This window comes from Solenopsis invicta, chromosome 16, assembly GCF_016802725.1.
Source record: "Solenopsis invicta isolate M01_SB chromosome 16, UNIL_Sinv_3.0, whole genome shotgun sequence".
Taxonomy (NCBI): Eukaryota; Metazoa; Arthropoda; class Insecta; order Hymenoptera; family Formicidae; genus Solenopsis; species Solenopsis invicta.
In genome coordinates, this window is record NC_052679.1 from 12,931,020 (window position 1) to 12,952,602 (window position 21,583).

The 21,583-nt window shown below is 34.1% G+C and overlaps 1 protein-coding gene across 2 annotated transcripts in view; it reads right to left on the reverse strand.

Annotated features, from left to right (window-relative positions):
• The window catches only part of LOC105200828 (aspartate aminotransferase, cytoplasmic), a 52,377-nt gene that overhangs the window by 11,507 nt on the left and 19,287 nt on the right, over positions 1-21,583 (reverse strand). The window contains exons 2-6 of one of the 2 annotated variants that reach the window (XM_011168584.3): positions 3,773-4,063; positions 3,427-3,683; positions 3,067-3,344; positions 2,839-2,981; positions 2,532-2,748 (exon numbers count right to left, since the gene is read on the reverse strand). In XM_011168584.3, coding sequence (XP_011166886.1) covers positions 2,585-2,748; positions 2,839-2,981; positions 3,067-3,344; positions 3,427-3,683; positions 3,773-4,063 — 1,133 coding nt within the window. In that variant the 3' untranslated portion in view covers positions 2,532-2,584. Of the gene's footprint in view, positions 1-2,531; positions 2,749-2,838; positions 2,982-3,066; positions 3,345-3,426; positions 3,684-3,772; positions 4,064-21,583 lie in introns of those variants that run through there. The other variant, XM_039458641.1, reaches the window with a different exon arrangement.

Genomic DNA, 21,583 nt, shown 5'->3' on the forward strand with positions numbered 1-21,583 from the left:
ATATATGTGCACGCATGCATGCACACGTACCCACGCACACAAATGTATACATTTAATATATGTGTATATGTATAATATAAAACCTTGACATATTTATAATGTTGAGACTTGATTACTTTTCAATACAAAATAATGTTTTTTAAACACTAGAATGAGAGACTAGTTACTTTGTAGTTTTTTGAAAGTTGAATATAAATACAAATTCCAAATTGCTTATAATTACAATGTGAACAATTTACAATTAAAGTTAAAGAAACAAATTTCATATTTTATATTGTATTATTAAGATGTGTCATACTGGAGAAGTTTTTTTCATAAAATTATTTTTAAAAATAAATATGTTACGATTTTAGCTGGAATTTTTTATGCCAGTTATGGTTAATAACATTTTCATGGTTAAATATGTACGTGTGTGTGTATGTAAAAAATCTTTATGTACAAATATATAATATATAAGTTTTATATATATATATATATATATATATATATATATATATATATATATATATATATACCCTGATAGCCATGCATGTTTTGCAAAATCAGGCAACTTAATGCTGAGCATGAATTTTCGACTAGTTGCTGTGTATTTGCTGAAAACGTAACGCATAGTCCTACATATTTAACAACATGAGAGCAGATTTGAGACATTTTATGTCAGCAAATTCAAAGCAAACGAAGAGCAACTGTTGCTTATTCTGTTGCCAACAAAATGACTTCTATTCGTGGAAAAGATTTTGCTTTATCAATCATTTTCAACAACATAAGAGCAACGTGACGATAATAAAAAAAGATAATGATGCTGTGCTTTTGTCGCGTATTTGTTAAAAACATTAAATATATTAATTATTGTCTTGTAGCCAAATAAAATGTTGAAAATGATTTGTGTGTGTGTGTGTGCGCGCGTGTGCGTATATGATTGTGTGTTTGCGCAAACGTGTGTAATGTAATAAATAAACAGGAGTAAATTAATTATTTACTTGGCTATCAGATCGGATTGAAATGAATTTAACAAGTGAGTGCTGGCGTCACTGCTAGGCGGCCACGCCGCGGGGGATTTTCTCGTGAGTCGAGTGCGGCCACAGGCGTTATATCTAGGTCCCACCGCGGCGGACACCCCAGCTCATATTTCCGTAAGCTTTTAGGACTTGCTTGTTGTAAGCTCGAGACGAATACTCGCTCTCATTCTTTTCAAACGTGACATGTGTGTGGAACATTGGTCCACATAAAATTTTATATTTTTATATGTAAATAACAATTTGTATTGTTATTTAATCTTGTACATAAATTAAATGTTTAATTTAAATTTAATTCTTTTTAACAAAAAGGATACAAGAAATACTTTTTTGTAAACTAAATATTTATTACGTTTACATTAATGTATTCTGTTTTAATAAATCTATCTGGATTCCGATCTTATTTTCAATCGGTCTTAAAATCGTATTTTTGGTGCAGAAATCTCGACCGATTCGGATTACTTTTTTTTAATCGGTTTTATCGCACATTTTTGGCAAGGTGGTGACAATTCAGCAGAAAGAAGAATTAACTTATTTATTTTTCATATATTTGAAAAAAAGAGTACAAAACATATATTTAACCGTTTTCGACATGTTGTTGAATTTTTGCTGAAATTTATGACGCAGCACATGTTGTTGGCAACTTGCTCTCATGTTGCTCTTTATATATAGCGATAAACCGTTGACAGCAAATACGCAGCATATTGGCAGCAAAACGTGCTGAATTCATATGATGTCAAACCAAAGGCAAATGAGGCACACATCTAGTTCTAAATTTGCTGAAAACTAATGCCTTTTGTTTTCGGCAACATTACAGCAATAACACAGACAGGTGGCTATAAGGGTACATACATATATGTGTGTGTGTGTGTGTGTGTGTGTGTGTGTGTGTGTGTGTGTGCGCGTGTGTGTGTGTGTGTGTGTGTGGTGTATATATATATATATAAACTTCTTGATAAAATTTAAACATGATTTTGATTCAAACATTAATTTTTATCGATTACACTAAATCCATTTTGAATTCGTCAAATTTAAAATTAAATTCATATTCATCATCATGAAAAACTTTTATACACAAATTTTTTGCAAAAATTCGGATATTTTTAAAATTTTTATTGCTATACTGAATTTTTTTACTGCTATACTTCATTTTGTCAATTTTGACATCAAATTCGTATTCAACATCCTCACAGATGTTTAAACTTAAGAAATATAATTAAAAGTTTCTTAATTTGATAATACTTTTTGTATAATACAATGATCAAATTCAAAAGTTTTCCGCAATAAGTACTATATTACACGAGTATATTAATCATAGGCGTCACAACAAATTCTTTGTAATTGAAATACCTAACGTACTTAATTTTTATTGTAATAAAACTTCTATAGCATAATTATTTGATAATACGAAACATGAAATAGCTTTTTTCTTTTGACTACAAATTTCTCAAAATTATGACGAACGGAGCAATTTTAAAATCAGTTTCAGTGTTTAAAAAATTTATAGAAAATAACTCGTCTGGTTTTGTCTTTTATTGAACTGTATTATTAATTGATAATATTCTATCTTAACATGTGCAATCATTGTGTGTTTCTGGGAACAGCTTTATCGTTTCATTAATCGCATTTGCCACATAATCCAAATTATTTTCATTCAAGCCACACATATTTATACGCCCACTACGTAACATATAAATATGATAATGATCTCTTAGATACTGCACTTGTTTCTCTAAAAGAAAATTATAGTAAGTAAATACTTTTCATAATTAGTTTTATCAAACCGTATTTTAAAGCTAAAAATATAATTTTGACAACTAACCGGTGAGTCCTGTATACGAGAACATTCCAATTTGCTGTATAACATGATCCCAAATACCTGGAGTACCTAATTTGAGCAATCTATGATGTAAACCTATTCTCATTTGTTTAATTCTACTAGACATTGTTCTAATATGATCCTTCCTAAAATATCAAATCAATTATTAAAGTAATTAAAAATAATATTTTTTTAAATAATTTATGTTTAATAGATTTTACAAATCAATACCATTCCTCAAAGAACTCCGGATTTCTCAGCACAGTCGCAACAATTCGAGCACCATGATTAGGAGGATTGCTGTACATTCCTCGGATAATTAATGTTAATTGTGATTTAGCTTGAACCACCTCCTTCGTATCGGCCAATACAAAAACTGTGTTACCAACTCTTTCGTTGTATAATCCAAAGTTCTTCGCAAAACTTTGCGTACAAATGAATTCGATTCCACGTTCGGCAAACATTCGAACAGCATACGCATCTTTATCCAAATCTCCACTCGCAAAACCCTATATTAAAAGTCAGTGTAGATTTATTAGAACATATCATAACAATAATTATCATATATGTATTCTATTTGCTTGAATATACCTGATAGGCACTGTCAAATAACGGAAAAAGTTGTTTTTCCTGTATTACATCGGCTATTTTAACCCATTGCTCCGGAGTTGGATCACATCCAGTGGGATTATGTGCGCACGAATGCAGAATGATTACAGCATTTTCTGGCGCATCCCGTAAATCACGGAGCATTCCTTCTAAATCGATATTGCGAGTCTTTTCATTCCAATATGTATATTCACGGGCATTTTTAAATCCTCCATTAGTAAATACCAGTTTATGATTTTCTGCCAGTACATAATATTACAATGTATGAACATTTTCTACTTGTAGATAGAACAAGAATAATATGTATTATTCTTTAAAATTTACTTACCCCAGGAAGGTTTACTGTAGTAAAAAGTATCGTAATGTAAAATACGACTTAAAAATTCGGCGGCAACGCGCAATGCTCCAGTACCGGAGAGTGACTGAATACCAAAGGCACGTCCTTGGGCGATAAGAGGAGAATTTGCACCTAATAACATACTCGTAGCACTCTCAGTAAATGCTTCCAAGCCAAGAACTGGTAAATATTCATGATTTTGTAAATCATCTGCCGCAAGTGATTTTTCTACTTTTCTTACAACTGGCAGAACCCACGGTTTACCTTCATTAGTACGATAAGCTGAAAAGAGTTTTTATATTTTTTTGATTCGATTTATTATAGAAATAGTTTGTGTAAGAACAGTATGTCCAGCATAACTTCTGTTTAGAAAATATCAGATGAAAATTTCTGAATTAGAGTAAGTAACAAGACGTCCTTTACAACTTCTTAAATTTTAAATTATAATCCTTAACACATTATAGAGTCTGGAAGACCCCATATTAAATTTAGAACGCTTGCTGTGTGAAGATGGAAAGAGATAGGAGGTTCGGATCAGTGGGTGGAAAGTTTAAAATCTTCTTTTCGATTGATATAGTTGACCAACTTTATCAACCAGAGTTCGAACAGTACGGCAGCAAAGTTTTGTTAGGATCTGTGGAATCCATGTTGTGTGTGAGTGTAACTTTCTTTGTGAATAATCTTATATAAAAAACTGGACAAAACTTGCGCACAGGTTCGTTTGCGTATGTTACTCGCATATACTCGGTTTAAAGTTAGAATACTCTATATTGCTGTGAAGAAAAGAGCTTCTGCACGAGACTCAAAATAAATCATGAAACACATTAATTTTCATCATTAATTTTCATTTTAGACATCTGGAGTTAATCAAAAATACCACATATTCTTCTTGTTACATTACCTTGTTATACTTTTTAAAAAGAACAACAATGCTATAATTTGTTTTAATCCTTAATTTTTTTATTGCAAAGATTTGATTTTTGAAAGAAAAAGCGGTTTCTTGGACAATTTTTTTATTTGATAAAGTATTCTACTTATAAAGTAAAATTTCCTGTAATCCCCTATTCAACGTAAAAACCTTTACAGAAAAAGTATTCTTCTTCCAAAAAAGTAAACCGTTCATAAAAAATGTATCAGATAATATTCAAATGGTTTTCCTCTTGTCTTAAGAGAATCATGTTTATTTCAAACAGATGCCATTTTGGATGCGATATGAGAAACAATGTGTGTCGCTGCGTATTACCGTGACTGCCGCGCGAGAAGTCGCATTAATTTCTTTGTGGAAAGATCATAGAAGAAAAGGGTAAACAAAAAAAGTGTTATTTAGCTATTTCTTCTAGTTATTTTGTTTCCATTTTATGACGAGTGAAGTTGGAAATTTTTTGAAAAAGATTAGCTTGAAAATGTACTAGCCTACATTTAAGCATACATGTGCTTCTAATACCGCATTGCTTATTATCGATAATTCATGGCGTATATCGTTTAGATCATATTTGTATAGTAGTAATACAATATGTAGGGAACATTAGATCTCCACCGTTTGACAAAAAAGAATTTGTGTAATGATGCTGTAAAAATTTGTCAAGCTATGCTCCCAAGTCATCGGAATTATCGTACTGTTTTGATTTGTTTTGTTTTTTGAAAATTTGTTTTTATTGTTTCATTTTTAAGAGCTGTGTTTGAAACCAAAAGTAACGGCGCGCAGTTCAAAATAAATAAAAACATATAAAATATTATTTCAGTAGGAAAATCTTGACCGTCTCATCTTGTCTTATTTAATTTGTTGTATACAATTCGCGGACTTGTATCTATATTATATTTAATTTTGTTTAAGGGAGGCACCTCGTGTAAACAGCCATTTTTTTATTTAAATGGCAAAGTTTATTGAATGTAAACAAAGTATACAATAATATTCACTATTTAAATTAATTAAAAATTTTTTTAGTGTTAAAAAATTTCAAAATGGCGGCACAGCAGCTGCTTGAAATTGGCTCCTTGAATTTGCGCCGGGAAACGCCGAGGCCACAAAATTAATGTAAAACAAAAATTTCAAAAAAATTTTATTCATGTAAAAACGCACAACACATACCATAATTAATAAAATTCATAAAATTGCAAAAACGGCGACATAAACAAAAAAATCACTCTAAACAATTGTTAATAATTATTGTTTAAAGCACAATATGTTACGATCAGATAGTTGAAAAATAAGCATGTAAAATTTGAAGATGATTGGTCAAGTAGTTTTTGAGTTACATTTCCCGGCGCGCAAAATTTAGCGTTTAAAGAAAAAGACGTTTAAAGTTGTATACCAAGGCGCTCCGGCCGACTCACCTTTCTTTGAAATTAACACAAAAAGAAGTCTCTTATAACTTTCTAATGTTTTTTTTATATTTTTGATATAATTTCCTAACAATTTTAGTAAAAAAACAAAAAACGTGAAAAAAATCGATTTTACACGAGGTGCCCCCCTTAAACACTATATTCCAATAAATTCTACAGGGAGCAATAAACAATTATACTACAACATCTAAAAATTTGACTAGATATAGAACAAAAAATTTTATACGAAAAATATTGTCAAGGCTAATGAGAGTCAGCGCTGTTATCAGTACGCACAAGAAAAGTTTATTCTATATGTCAATTAAAAACAAAATGTACGTTTCGTTCTCTCTTTGGAGTCATTCTCAACATAATACAAACTTCGACTAACATAATACATTTGTAACAATTAATTGTCTGGTCATCGTCGTTCCGGCATTCAGCTGAGTCACTCACGATTTGCCCAAGCCGTGGTATAGCTTTTCCACCGTGTATGATAAAGGAGATGGCAAGCTCTCTCTATAACTAGATGCAAAATTCTGCATAAAATCTAAACGATTGACAAGATTATTTAAAGCAGTGACTCAGATTACGACGAAGATTAACCGAAGCCATAGATAAAAAATTGTGGCAGCTTGCAGTCACTATACGAGTACATTTTCGGTTGCTGTAATTCGGTGTTTCTGACAGCGCTTTCAAGTGACTGACCGTTAACCGTGGATATACAAAACATTGAAGGTCAAATAGAGAATATATATAGTCAATATTCAAGCGGGGACCAAAGCAGACAAATAATCTCCGCCGTTGAGAAATAAACAGATTACATGAAGAGAACAAAAGATATTAGTTAGATAATAAAAATAAGTTAAATAAATTAGAACAATTAAAATGCAAATTGATATAAATAAAAAAATTTTTTTTTCCCAATATGAGACTCCTGCAGTCCATCACAAGATTTATCCAAAATCAAAATATCATTAAATAAACAAATAGTATAAGTTAGGTCAATATAAAAATTCCGGAATCAAATCACACGACATAACTACAAGATTCATAATTTTTTAAGCAATGAGAGATATGCATGATGCAAGCATTCGGTGTCCGATTGTAGATTCAGACTATTTTTTTGCATCTAGATATGCAGCATTTCAGAGACCAAGCGTACGGAGATGCTGCTCTAAGTAAAACAACGTGCCGTGATTGGTTCCGTCGCTTCAAAAACGGTGATTTCGATATTGACGACCGTCCGCGTAAAAGAAAGCCAAAAACATTCGAAGACGCTGAATTGGAGGCATTGCTCGATAAGGATCCGTGCCAAACGCAAGAACAGCTTGCTTCAGCATTAGGAGTTACCCGCCAAGCCATTTCCAAGCAATTGCGTTGGGAATGATTCAAAAGCAAGGAACTTGGGTTCCTTATGATTTAAAGCCAAAAGACGTTGAGTGTCGTTTTTCCACCTATGAATAACTGCTCCAGCGGCAAAAAAGGGTTTTCTTCATCGCATCGTGACGGGTGATAAAAAATGACAGCAACCCAAAGAAAAGAAGGTCATGGGGACTGCCCGGTCATGCTTCTACGTTGTCGGCTCGGCCGAATATACACACTGCAAAGGTTATGCTGTGTATTCGGTGGGACCAGGTCGGTGTTATTTATTATTGAGCTGTTGAAATCGAACGAAAACATCACTGGGAAACAGTATCGACTTCAACTGATGCAACTGAGCCGAGCACTGCAGAAAAAATGGCCACAATACGAGCAGAGGCACGATAAAGTGATTCTACTGCATGACAACGCTCGGCCTCATGTTGCCAAACCCGTTAAAACCTACGTGAAAACGTTCAAATAAGAAGTCCTACCCCACCTGCCATATGCCCCAGATATTGCGCCGTCCGATTATTACTTGTTCCGTTTGATGACACATGGTCTGGCTGATCAGCAGTTCCGCTCATATGAAGACATCAAAAAATGGTTGATTCGTGAATAGCCTCAAAAGACGAACACTTTTATCGTAACGGTATTCAAGCTCTGCCAGAAAGATGGGCAAAAGTTGTAGCTAGCGATGGGCAATACTTTGAATGATTCATTTGTACCCATTTTTTCACAATAAAGTTGTATTTTCATAAAAAAAAACAGCGAGAACTTAGTTGCGCACCTAATAGCATTTGACATACGACGTGACAAAATATAAGTGACGGTGTAAATCTGTTGCGCGCGTTTGCTCACCCGGCAAAATCATGAGACGGTAGCGTGCACCGGCGTGTCGGTGTCTCCCGTTTAAAGATATTACTGGTTTGGTACTTCGCGCGTTTAAAGGAGTATGATTAGGAGCCGAAGCGGCCAAGTACCTTGGCGGCGGCAAAATATTTTCACTGCTGTGTGTTTCCGGTGTGACAAGAGGATATGCCAAGAGCTTCAGCAAAAATTTCAGGAGCAATTAGTGACTAAATACCTTAGCAGTGGCAAAGTACCTTTATCATGTTTCGCCTATGCTATAGGATCGCAGATGTGCTTGGAGACAAGCGTCGGAACAGAATCTGGATCTGTTGAATGTACGAGTCGTCGCTCTTTATACATCCGGCGACTCGCATATTCAGCTTAATTCAGTTTCATTCGTGACTTTTTCGTTATTACGCTTTTATTTAGCAAGCCGGTGATACAGACAGGCCGACGCGGGTAACCTTACTGGTTCCTAGTTGGAATTACGACGCGCACTCGGGTCAGCCGTTGTTAACGGCCATCTTCACTGTTAGCTTTCTTAATTTGGTGAAAAAGATTAAAGTGGCGCATCGCGCCTTCTGCCGTTTAAAGCCTGGCAGCGGCCTCCGGCCAATGTTTGCGGAAACTATGCATTTGGGGGGTACATTGTTACAAATTTATTAAAAATTGAAAATTAATAAAAAGATATTGAATTTAAAGCCTCTTTCACCAATCTAACCGATCGGTCCATTGAAATTGACCAGTCGCATTGCCTGTTGTGTAAAATAACAAATGCAATTGAGTTCGTAAATAAATTTTTAAATTGGAAAATTTAATTGTTTTATCAAAATAAGTACCATGATAACAATTTATTAAAATAAAATCAGTTAATTTGTTTATATTTATTTAATAATAAAATTCAAATATTCATAGAAATTCAAATGGATGAAAACGCAACGCTATTGGTGTGATGTCATGATGTTGTTCTTTTTCCGCGCGCTTCAAGCCTTCTGCTGCGTGATAGTTTCGCACAATTATTATTATCAAATTATAAACAAAAAGTAACTTCAAATATGGCAAATATTTTAGAATCAGGTTTTATTAAAGTTGACTCAACAAATTTGCTTAAAATAGACGCATTTATGATTTGTGAGTTTATTAAGGAAAATGACAAATTCAATGTTGCTGAAATTAGGAATGCAAAAGCTGCAATGTAAATTTATTTATTTTTAACATCAAACAAAGAGCATCCTGCAGCCAAAATATCACCTCTGCTTTACGTTTTCGTATCTCATTGTCAGTAAAATGAAGAGAATAATTTGCAGTTCGTTCTCTATCGAGTTGACAGGAAAAAATATGTGGCATAACTCCAGATTTCATTTTTACAGGTCCACCCATTAAAGAGAAACGAATATAATTTTCCATATCATCTTTTAGTTAGAAAATATCAACTAAAGAATTATTTGTACAACATGCCATTCTTAGATACTATTCTCATAACCTATCCTCAAAACTTTAGAAATATAGATACTAATGGAAATAATAGTTTGATATTAAATATTTACAACAAAATGATCATCACAACAAAAATAATTTGATTTTGTTAATTCATCCGGACGTCGAGCCACTCGAAACCACAACTACCTTATGACTTCTTCGCATAGTACTGTCACAAATACTTTAGCGGGTGCATTTTTCGTAATATTTTTGCACAAGGGCACAAAACACCATCGATAATTAGTCATATTTATAACACACACAGCCCAAATTAAAAAATCGAACATACAGCTGTACTGAGTACTGTACAACCATAGGCTTGCTTTCTATTCCTGTACTAGACTGCACTGGAACGTTCCTTCTTACTTTCGCTAACTTCCAAATGTCCATCTATTTCATTTTAAGTGTAAACTAATTTAGGGAGTTCAAGAATAGAAAACAAACGGCATACTATGCATTTTCGTAAACAACATCGTGACGTCATCTTCGAGTTCGGATATTTTCTTCATAATTCCGGAGCGTTCAAATGATCAAACACCCAACTGTGTTTTAAAATTGCTATAACTTTATAAATATAAAGTATATTGCAAAAATAAAAAGTTACAAACAAATTTAAATGTATTCTATCAATTAATGTTACCAAAAATGGACTTAAAAACCGAATTGGTCAAATCCAATAGATTAACCTCTCGGTTAGCTTTAATCGAGATTGATGAAAAAGGCCCGTTGTTGAAGCAAACAAAATAAAGGAGAAATTACAATTTGGCTCCCTTCAAATTTCGTTCAAACTCATGAAAAACTATATCTTGAGATAAATTATATTTAATTTAAGTGATTCCAGCTCAAACTAAGATATTTAGGCAACCATTTTATTTAAAAAATCAATATTTGAATATCTGATATTGCATCAAAAAACTTTTCAAAAAATCATGATAATTGTATTAGAAAATGAACTAAATCATTCTGGAATAGCGGTTTTCTCAATTCACTTTGCATTTAATGCCGACATTCTTACATGTTAGAATTCGAACAATACGTTTTAATAAATTTCAAAAAAAGAACAATATTTGAACAATAAATAATAAATAATAAGTAATAAACATTAAGTAATAAAAAGCTAGAACAAGCTAATTTATGCTTTGTTAATATGTATAAAAAATAATTTATTCTAGTATTAATAATATACTGTTGACGGAATGTTATGACCTCACTTGGTCTTCATCTAAATCTGTATAAACATTGCATATTTTGCATTACTTTAAATTTCTTTTTCAACGTTTTTTTAAAAGTTATCTTTAAAATTCATAGTAAGGTAAATATACTATATGACCCTAATACCCAATACAATCTACTTACTATTTCTTAGTAATTACTTGGTGAATTGAAAAAATAATGCTTGTATGTCATATAGGCTGTCAACGTGACTTGTTTGCAACATTTAATGCTCTATTTATGTATTCTGTTGTTGATAATGTGATCAAAAGTAAAACTTTTTGATCAAAAAACGCGGTAGCGGCTCGCGCTATATATATTTTTCTTTGTCCTTCCATGTAAAAGATGTTATCGCGTATCATTTACAGGAAGGAATAGTTTTTTATAAATGTTTTTCTTAAACAAATTAAATCTTATATTAAAAAGTTGGTGTAGACCCGAGAAGTTGGTTCTTATCGCACGATATTGTTGCCTCCTTTCCGCGTTGCTGATTGCCTGGCTGGCTGTCGTGGTCGAAAAAATCGATTGTGGAGTAAGTTTTGCCAATGATGTTAAAATGATGTTTTGCGTTTTGATGCGACGGAGTTAAATAGTGTGTGCACGTGCGCGAGGTTTAGTGGCAAGAAGAAATGTGTACGTTTTTCCGATATACTACATGGGCTGAAAAGTTCCGGAATTTTTCAGTAGGTGGCGCAACAAGAAAATGAAGATGATTTATTTCGAGAGGTTCATCTGTCACTAGTTTATGTGTGAAATTTCATGACATTTCGTTCATTCGTTTACAAGCTACAGTTGTTTAAGTATCGCCACCTTCGCCTTCGTAAAAAAAAATAAAAAAACAAGAATATAGCATATTGATCAAACATTGTTTTTTGATGAGAAAAACAACTCCTAAACAATCAATAAAATGGTTGAAGAAATGTTATCCCACATTTGCTCCTTCGAGAACAACAGTTTATCGATGGTTTAGTGAATTTAGAATGAGTCGTACAAGCACCGAAGACGCACCTCGCTCTGGAAGACCAAAAGAGGCTACAAATCCGGAAATCGTAAAGCAAGTGCATCAAATCGTTTTGAGCAATCGTAAAGTGAAGTTGCGCGAGTTAGCTAAGGCCGTTGGCATCTCAAAAGAACGAATGGGATACATTTTGCACAATATTTTGGATATGAAAAAGCTATCTGCGCGTTTGCTGACCATCGACCAAAAACAGCAGCGCGTTGATGATTCAACGGCCGGTTTGGTGTTGTTACAGCGTAATCAAGCGGACTTTTTTCGACGTTTTGTAACGATGGATGAAATATGGATCCATTACCATACGCCTGAGGCTAATAAGCAGTTTGCAGAGTGGCTAAAAAGCCACGAAAGCCGACCAAAACGGCCAAAAAACCAACGCTTGGCCGGGAAGGTTTTGGCCTCCGTTTTTTGGGATGCGCATGGCATAATCTTCATCGATTACCTGCAGAAGGGAAGAACAGTTACGAGAAAGTATTATGCAACGTTATTGGACAAACTGAACGACGGGGAAAAAAAAGCCCCATATGGCAAAGAAACAAGTTCTGTACCATCACGATAACGCACCGTCACACACGTCCTTGAAAGCGATGGGCAAATTGGACCAATTACGATTCGAATTGGTTGCTCATCTGCCGTATCCAGACTTGGCCCCCAGCAATTATTATCTGTTCCCAAACCTCAAGCGGTAGCTCCAGAGAAAGAGATTCACATCGAAGTCATCGCAAAAACCGAGGCGTATTTCGAAGGCTTGAACGTTTCGTACTACAAAAAGGGCATCGAAATGTTGGAAAATCGCTATACCAAATGTATCGCACTCAAAGGTAACCATATTAAGGAATAAATTTAATTTTGCTCAAAAAACGTTTATTTTCATTATAAATGAACTTTTCAGCCCATGTAGTACAAATTGTCTTTGCGTTGTGTGTAAATTGTGAAAGTTTGTAACACGTATCGCGTCGTGCACATTAATCAATATTATACGTATAATTACTGGTGTTGCTGTCAACAAATGTGTCTCAGATAAGTTTTCAATTAAACAATACATTTTCATTTCTCATATAGAAAAGTATTATACTTTAAGTACGTGAATACTTTGTGTTACATTTCGTTTTTAGAACGGGACTGGCTGGCTGGCACGGTCGAGAGAGTTGAGATCATGGCGTGAGTTTTGCCGATGATATTAATGACGTTTTGCGTTTTAACGTGCGGCAGGGTAATAATTAATACATGCATCAAGAGATTAATAGTGTAATAGTAATATATTATCAAATTAATTATTACAAATTTATTATTGTATTGGTTCTGTTTCCTGCGTCTAAAAATTTTTCTTTTTCCCGTGGACGACTTTATGATTATTTCAGATAAGTTTTACTACATGTTCTTATTTATGGTTGTAAAAACTATCATTATAAAAAATTGATACTTTGTGTTGTACTTTATTTTCAGCAAGCAATTTCATTTAATATTTATTATAGTATTGTTATTAAAACGCTTTTTTGTGTACAAACATTATTATTATAAGATTGAATTACAAAAAGGACAAGAATTAACTAATGATAAAAGGAAGAAAAGAGTAAATGTTTTAAAATGGGACTAATATAGAAAGGAGAAAGGAATTTGAGAAGGTGGAGAAGATAAAGATTTAAAGATTTTTAAATAAAGGTATAATGGTGAATATCACGTGATATTTTAATATTTTGTGTTATAAAAATAAAATTTTCTTTAATAGAATGTCATCTATTTTAGTAAAGTTTTTTAAAAATGTGAAATAAAGATAAAGAAAAAAAGAGAAATAGAATAATATAAAAAGAAAGGAAGGAAGGAGGAAGGATCAAAAAAGTTTAAAATAAAAATAAAATTGAAAGGAAAAAGGAATTGAAGGTGTTGGAGAAAGTTAAGATTTTTAAATAAAGGGTGAATAAAATTAAGACATCAATTAAACACCAGTTTAAAGGTCTTTTTTTAATAATGGGCAAATATTACATGATATTTTGATATTTTGTGTCATAAAAATAAAAGTTTCTTTAATAAAGAATATTATTTATTTGAGTAAAATTTCTTAAAAATGCAAATAAAATAAAAATATAGAAAAAAAGAGAAATAAAATAATATAAAACAGAAGGAAAGGAGGAATGGTTAAAAAAGTTAAAAATTTAAATTAAACTGAAAGGAGAAAGAAATTGTAAGTGTTGAAGAAAGTTAAGATTTTTAAATAAAAGACGAATAAAATTAAGACATCATTTAAATACCAGTTTGAAGGTTTTTTTTAATAATGGGCGAATATTACATAATATTTTGATATTTTGTGTCATAAAATAATAGTTTCTCTAATAGAATACTATCTATTTAATAAAGTTTTTTAAAGAAAAAAAGAGGAATACATTAATTTAAAAGGAAGGAAAAAGAAGGATCGATGGAGTTTAGAATAGAAATAAAATTGAAAGGAGAAAGGAAATGAAGGTGTTAGAGAAGGTTAAGATTTTTAAATAAAGGATGAATAAAATGAAGATATCAATTAAATACCAGTTTGAAAGTTTTTTTTTATAATGGGCAAATATTACATAATATTTTGATACTTTTTGTCATAAAAATAAATGTTTTTCTAATAGAATATTATCTATTTTAATAAAGTTGTTTAAAAATGTGAAATAATAAAAAAAAAGGAGGAATGGAATAATGTAAAACGGAAGGAAGGAAGGAGTAAAAATCAAAAAAGTCTAGAATGGAAATAAAATTGAAAGGAGAAAGGAATTGAAGATATTGGAGAAGGTTAAGATTTTTAAATAAAGGATGAATAAAATTGTAACAACCCGTGTTTCTTGTATAGAAATCGCGCACGGACGTAACTCGCCGGGAACCCCAGGGCACGATCCGGGTTAAGGGAGAGAATCAGACCGTGGTTTAAACGTGTAAAATATGTATAGTTTATTTAGAGGGACAAAATACAAAACAACTCAAGTATGTACAGGATCGCTTATGAATGCGTCACCGGTAATTTTACGTCGTCGGCCGTATCATTCGCCGGTGACGATCGTGCGGTAGATGTGTGGTGCTATTCGGGCACCGGACGGCGTGTTTACAACAATGCACCGGACCCGGTGCGCGTATCTTCGGAAGCGCGGTTGCCGATGTTTGCACGACAGGTGCGTGTGTTAGCGTCGCGGACGCTGGTTTGGCACGACAGGCGGTCCGCTCTTCCTTTTCGATGTTTATCGGCCTTCAGGGTCGCGTGCGAGTTTCACGGCTGCTGGCGTGGTAGTGGGCGCGGGGTGGCACTCTCCGGAGCGTCCCTTTAAATTCGCTGGTTTTGCGGATACTTCGTTGCGGATACTTGCGTTATACTTCGCAGGCGGGATGCAACGGTTATGTCGAGTACGCTTGACGGAGGCAAAGACACTTTACCCCGTTTTCCTTTAGCTGCTGCGATAGGCCAGGATCGGTATCAGGAGGCCAGTCGGGCAAGAACGCTTGCCAGAGCCCAAGACACTTGAGCCCAGCTTCGGCGAGGAGAGACGGGTGCAAGAATGATAGCCGCCGAGAACGCTCGACAGAGGCCAAGACGCTTGACCCTAGGACTACCTCGAGAGACTTCTTCGGTGACTAGTTGGCGGAGTAGTTTTCCGAAAAGTCGGCGGAAAAAAAGCGCAGCATGCTCCGGCGCTTTTATACTCGAATCTCGAGACGTCGGGAACGCTCAGTGGCGGTTCGATTCGTTTCGGCGCCAGCATCCCCGCCGCTCGAGATCGGTCGTTCGGAGAGCAAACGGAGGCGAGCGAGCACGCCGATAGCGCGTGCCGGTTCAAGTCGGTGCGCGTGCGCGGCGAGATACTCGGCGCGCGGATGCCTCGTTGCTCGTATAGGCGCGTATAAAATCTTTTATGGGCGCGCAATGCCTCGTCTTACGCTTGGCGGTTGTTCGGCCGGTGTTTGGCGGACGATGACCGGTCCGTTGAAGGGTTGCGCGAAAGCGGTTTGTTACACAATTAAGACGTCAATTGAACACCAGTTTGTAGGTTTTTTTCTAATAATGTGCTAATATTACATGATATTTTGATATTGTGTCATAAAAATAAAAATTTCTCTAATATGATTTTATCTGTTTTCTTTTTGACAAATTGTTTAAGTTCTTACGTTCTCACAAATCCTGCAATATAGACTCTAATCCAACATGTTATGTGGATTGTAATTCCAGTTATTATTCCCGAATAATCTTCTGTAGTTAGTCATTTAATTTAAATTATTTATGCCTGTTTATATGAACAACACATTATATATAATCTTTTTAAAATTTCTACATTAATTATCTTTTTAAATATTTACAATATGATACAATTAATATTTAATATTATAAAATATTAAAATTATTAAAAGAAGTTTATATAATAATAAGATGCAAGCACACAAATATATTAATAAAATTCTAGCTCAATGAATTTCGAAAATTCAAAGATAAAAATAGTGAATTTATATAAAATCTAATTGTAGTGAAGTTCACCTTTACAAAGACAACAAATATTTTTATGTGTACCTTAGAAGAAATTAATATGCTATATGAACTTAATTAAAACTTTTAAAACACAATTTAATTTTTTTACAAAACTTAATAATTGTAAAATAATCTTTAAATATATTATATAACTATACGGTAAATATATAGAAGAGAGTGTGGTAAATCAGACCGTGTTGAAAATTGGTATTTTAATTTAAATGAATACGGTTAAGCAGATTTGCGTACAATTTATAATGTAAAGTCCTTATAAGACACCAAATATGTGACAGCAGTTTGACAGTTCTTTGTTATATCATTCACAAAATAAACGCGAATATGTATTTTCAGCCATCGTGCAAAAATTTTTTTAAAAAAGAAAATTCTTGTAAATCATTATTTAAAAGATGTTAAAAATTTAAAAGATAATTAATTTAAGATAATTAAAGAGTGTAGAAGTAAAAAATATCAATTATTTTGTGATCTTTTTGTAGTTTATTGTAAAAATTGTTCCAAAGTTCAAAAGGACTCGTGTCCAAATCGGATTTTTACGTCGGAATTGCAACCTGATTGTAACACATAATTTGTCGACAAAATATGGTTCTAGAAATGTTAAATTGGTACAATATTAGTGAGTTATCAGACTCGGAATAATTGAATTTTATTGATTTCAACTCTAATTATACTATAATAACAATATCATAACATGATCGGAAAATGAACATGTCTAACTACATAAACTATTACTAATTTGTTTTTATTTTTTACTGTCAAATTGTTCGTTTTTATTTCGTTTTTATTCAATACAAAAAAAATACGTTATTATCTTTTAAAATTTTATTGAAAAGTTGATAAAAATGGGATTTATCAACCCCCCAATTTAAAACAGGGGATGGTCCGATTTGGAACCAGCAATTCCAAATCGAACCAAAAAAAGCGTTTTTACATTTTTTATTATAGTTCAACACAGATGAAGGATACGTCAAAATGGTCTAAAGTAAAAATAAAAAAAATTTAATTATCTTTCCATTGGCATTTTCAGTTTTAGAATTGGACTTTACTTGCGCCTTCTACAGAGTAAAAACTGCAACTAGGTGCAATTTACCCCACTCTCCTCTATATACATACAATGCATTTTAATAAATGATTCATTATAAATTTTGAATTATCCATTATTGCTTGAAAATAGATAAAAATCGATATTAGCGCAAACTTGTTTTATTGCTTCTTTAGGGCTTTATATATATGAATAAAATACATTTTTCTGTTAGAAATTTAAATCAAAGCTTTCTTTTTTTTCTCGCACTCGTACAGTTTCTTAATCAATTAGCTCTTTACTGAACATTTCTTCAGAACTGTTAATAAATCTTTGAGACAAGACCGCCAACTACTGCTCTACTTTCATCGTAATTTTAAGCTTTCCACACATCAGACTGTTCCTATTCCCGTATTTAAAATTATATATTATATTATTATTCATTTTTTTCAAATACATATTTAATTAAACTTGTACGTGTTAATTTTTTGTTCTTTAATTTTAAAAAATGGAAAGATTAAAAAAAAAGTAACAACTTTCTTCAGAAAAATAAAAAAGAATGAAATAATGTAAGATAGAAGGAGAAAGAATTGTGAGTCTATAAAAAAAAAATACAACTTAAAGGATAACATCACCTTGAGATTAAAAAAAATCGATTATTTTTTGCTTAAATCATTAGTTTATACTTATAAAAATATGCTGTAAGTAGTTTTAGAACAAAATTCAAACTGTATTATAGTGTTTGAGCTGATTAAATGAATCGTCTCTATGCGCCTACCGAGCAGCTGCAAGCGATTTGGAGCGGCCCCGTCTTCTCTACGTTTCGTAGTTATTTGGGCCTGATTTATGTACCGAAAATAGACCTTTGACTAACACAATATAGATGTTATTATTTGTACTATATCAGTAAATAGTTTTGAAAGCGTCGGTTTCTGTGTTTATGCGACGCCATTAGTTTTTCTGTGTTTATGCAACAAACTTGGCTGTTTGTTATTATAATGATGGCTATAACAGTCTAATGAAAATTTTGCAAGTCTAAAACCTCATGGTGGGCACTACTTGTCATTATTATTACCAAAAATTGGACGTGCGGCGCGTCGTACTTGCCGAGCCCAGTCTCACCCAAGAAGCAAAAAAAAACCAGAATATCATTATTAGCAACAAGAAATATGAGGCTGCTAAACTTGTGGAAGGACAGCTTTATGAGGCAGGCATCGCAGATTAGAGATAAATTAAAAATTTTCAACTTTATACACAAAAAATCAGTTACCAAAACTTTAAACGCGTTTTTCTCAAAACACAGTTTTTCAAATTTGCGTGCAACGTTACTCTTACAATTTTTATCTGATTGACTTGAAATTTTAACACAATCTTCTTGTAACTATTCTACAGGAAAGTACGTAGGTTTTTTGCAAAATGTTGAAAACTCTTTTTGTAATCAACATTTTTTAAACAAATTTTTGAGTGAAAAATGCTCTTTTTTCTATAAATCGCTGCCATTTTGATAAAAATTAATATGTTTAAAAATCCCTACGTACTTCCTTAGTTTTAAATATGTAGATAATAAAGATTTTTTTTTGTTTAGTTCCAATATAAACCATGTCGCAAAAAACTTGCACGCAAAAATTCATCTTTAAGAAAAGACGATTTCGTAAATGGGCCAGTACGACGCCATTTTGTGCATAAAAAAAAATCAAAAAATTTTTTTACTCGTCAATATATGTACAATAAAGCCCTCTAAGCTTTTTTTATATAAAGTTATTCATTTGCCGACAATAAATTCCCAAACTTAGATGTCATTTTAGGGCCTCAAAGGTGATGTTACCCCTTAATAAACGTAACATTGGATCACTTTATTATCCATTTTCTAATGTTTTTTTGTAAAAAAGAGAAAATCATAATTAGGTTGTGGCGACCTTTTGCCACATTCCCAACGGAAGATTCGAAAAATAATGATATTCAAGAAAATAAATAACATGTTTGTCAGAAGATTCGCAAACAAGTAAAATCATATACAGCTTCGAATTTGCGGACCAAACGGTCATTTCGGAGTTTATATAAAGCGGGCGAGAGAAAAAACGCTCTCTCTCGCCAAGTAACCTTTTGACTCAACACATCGTACTTTGTAACTCGGGCGATATATACTCAAAACGTTAGATATTAAACAGATAGAAAACTCACTCGATCTCTTAGTTAATTCCTTCACAACTACATACACATACAGACGATTAAATACCCAAAGTGGTGACACCGACGTGATCGATTAGAAAATTTTCCTTTCTTTTCTTGTCAATAAGACAGTTAAACGCGAATTTTTTTTGTGACATTTAACGCAAACTTGAACAGCGAAACCGCGCGTGAAGTGTGAGTGAGTGTACAAGTGGGACAAAAGGTGCGGCATGCCGATCATGAAGGATGGTGAAGACGCGATGCAGCGGCAGCAGGGAAAGCCGACAGTGCAGCCACTTATGCAGCCGCTTATGCAGCCGACAGGACGAGCTGCTGTCGTAGAACCGGCAGGTTACTTCATGCCCGGTCCCGAGGTGAGCCGTGTCGGGATGCGTATGCCGCAGTTCACGCCCGATGACCCTGAGCTGTGGTTCAGCATCGTGGACCGCAGTTTTCAGGCGGCTGGAATTACGGTAGATACAACAAAGTTCGGGTACGCGTTAACGGCGATCGATCCCATTATGCCACCGAAATAAACGATATTATAATGAATCCGCCAGCGGAACAAGCGTACGAAACTCTGAAAACCGAGTTAATTAAGCGTCTTAGTTTGTCGCAAGAACATAAGACCCGTAGATTACTTGAACACGCGGAAATTGGTGACAGAAAACCGTCACAATTTTTTAGACATCTCCGCGGTCTTGCCGGAAACGTGGTCGGAGATCCGGTGCTCCGGACGATTTGGCTGAGCCATCTACGGAGTGTGTTCAAAAAGTATCGCGAATTTTGTGTTTTTTCAAAAATTATTTATTTATTCATGAATATCTATTTTGTCCCCTTCAAAGTAATCCCCATGAGATATTATACACTTGTGCCAACGGTTTTTCCAATCTTCGAAGCACTTCAAAAAATCATTTTTTTTTATCTTTTTCAGCTCCTCCTTCGATGCCGTCTTTATCTCGTCAAGCGTAGCGTAATGTCGTCCTTTCATGGGCCTCTTCAGTTTAGGGAACAAAAAAAAGTCACAGGGGGCCAGATCTGGGGAATACGGTGGCTGCGGCATCATTAGTGTGTTGTTTTTGGCCAAAAAGTCGCGCACAAGCAACGATGTGTGAGCAGGGGCGTTATCGTGGTGCAAAAGCCAATTTTTGTTCTTCCACAAATCCGGGCGTTTCTGGCGGATTGCTTCGCGCAAATTGCGCATAACTTGCAGGTAATATTCCTTATTGACCGTTCTACCCTGTGGCAAGAACTCATGATGCGCCACGCCCCTGCAATCGAAGAAAACTGTCAGCAAAACTTTCACATTCGACCGAACTTGGCGCGCTTTTTTCGGTCTTGGTTCGTGCGGCAGCTTCCATTGAGATGATTGAGCTTTGGTTTCCACGTCATAACCATAAACCCACGATTCGTCACCAGTTATGACCCTCTGGAGCAAATTTGGGTCGTCGCGGACAGAGTCCAACATCTCATTAGCAATGTTCATGCGATGCTGTTTTTGGTCGCAATTGAGCAATTTTGGTACGAATTTCGCGGCGACCCGTCTCATGCCCAAATCATTGATAAAAATCGAATGGCACGAGCCAATCGATATGTTTAGGTCCTCAGCAACTTCTCTAACGGTGATTCGACGATTGGCCAATACCATTTTCTCCACTTCATTAATTTTTTCGTCTGTTGTTGAAGTGCTCGGGCGTCCGGCACGCTCTTCGTCGTTCACATCTTCTCGGCCTTCTGAGAACATTTTGTACCACCGATAAACGTTGCTTCGGTCCAAGGTAGCTTCTCCGTATGCCACAGTCAACATTCGGAATGCATCCGCGCACTTAATTTCGTTTTTCACACAAAATTTGATACAGGTTCTTTGAT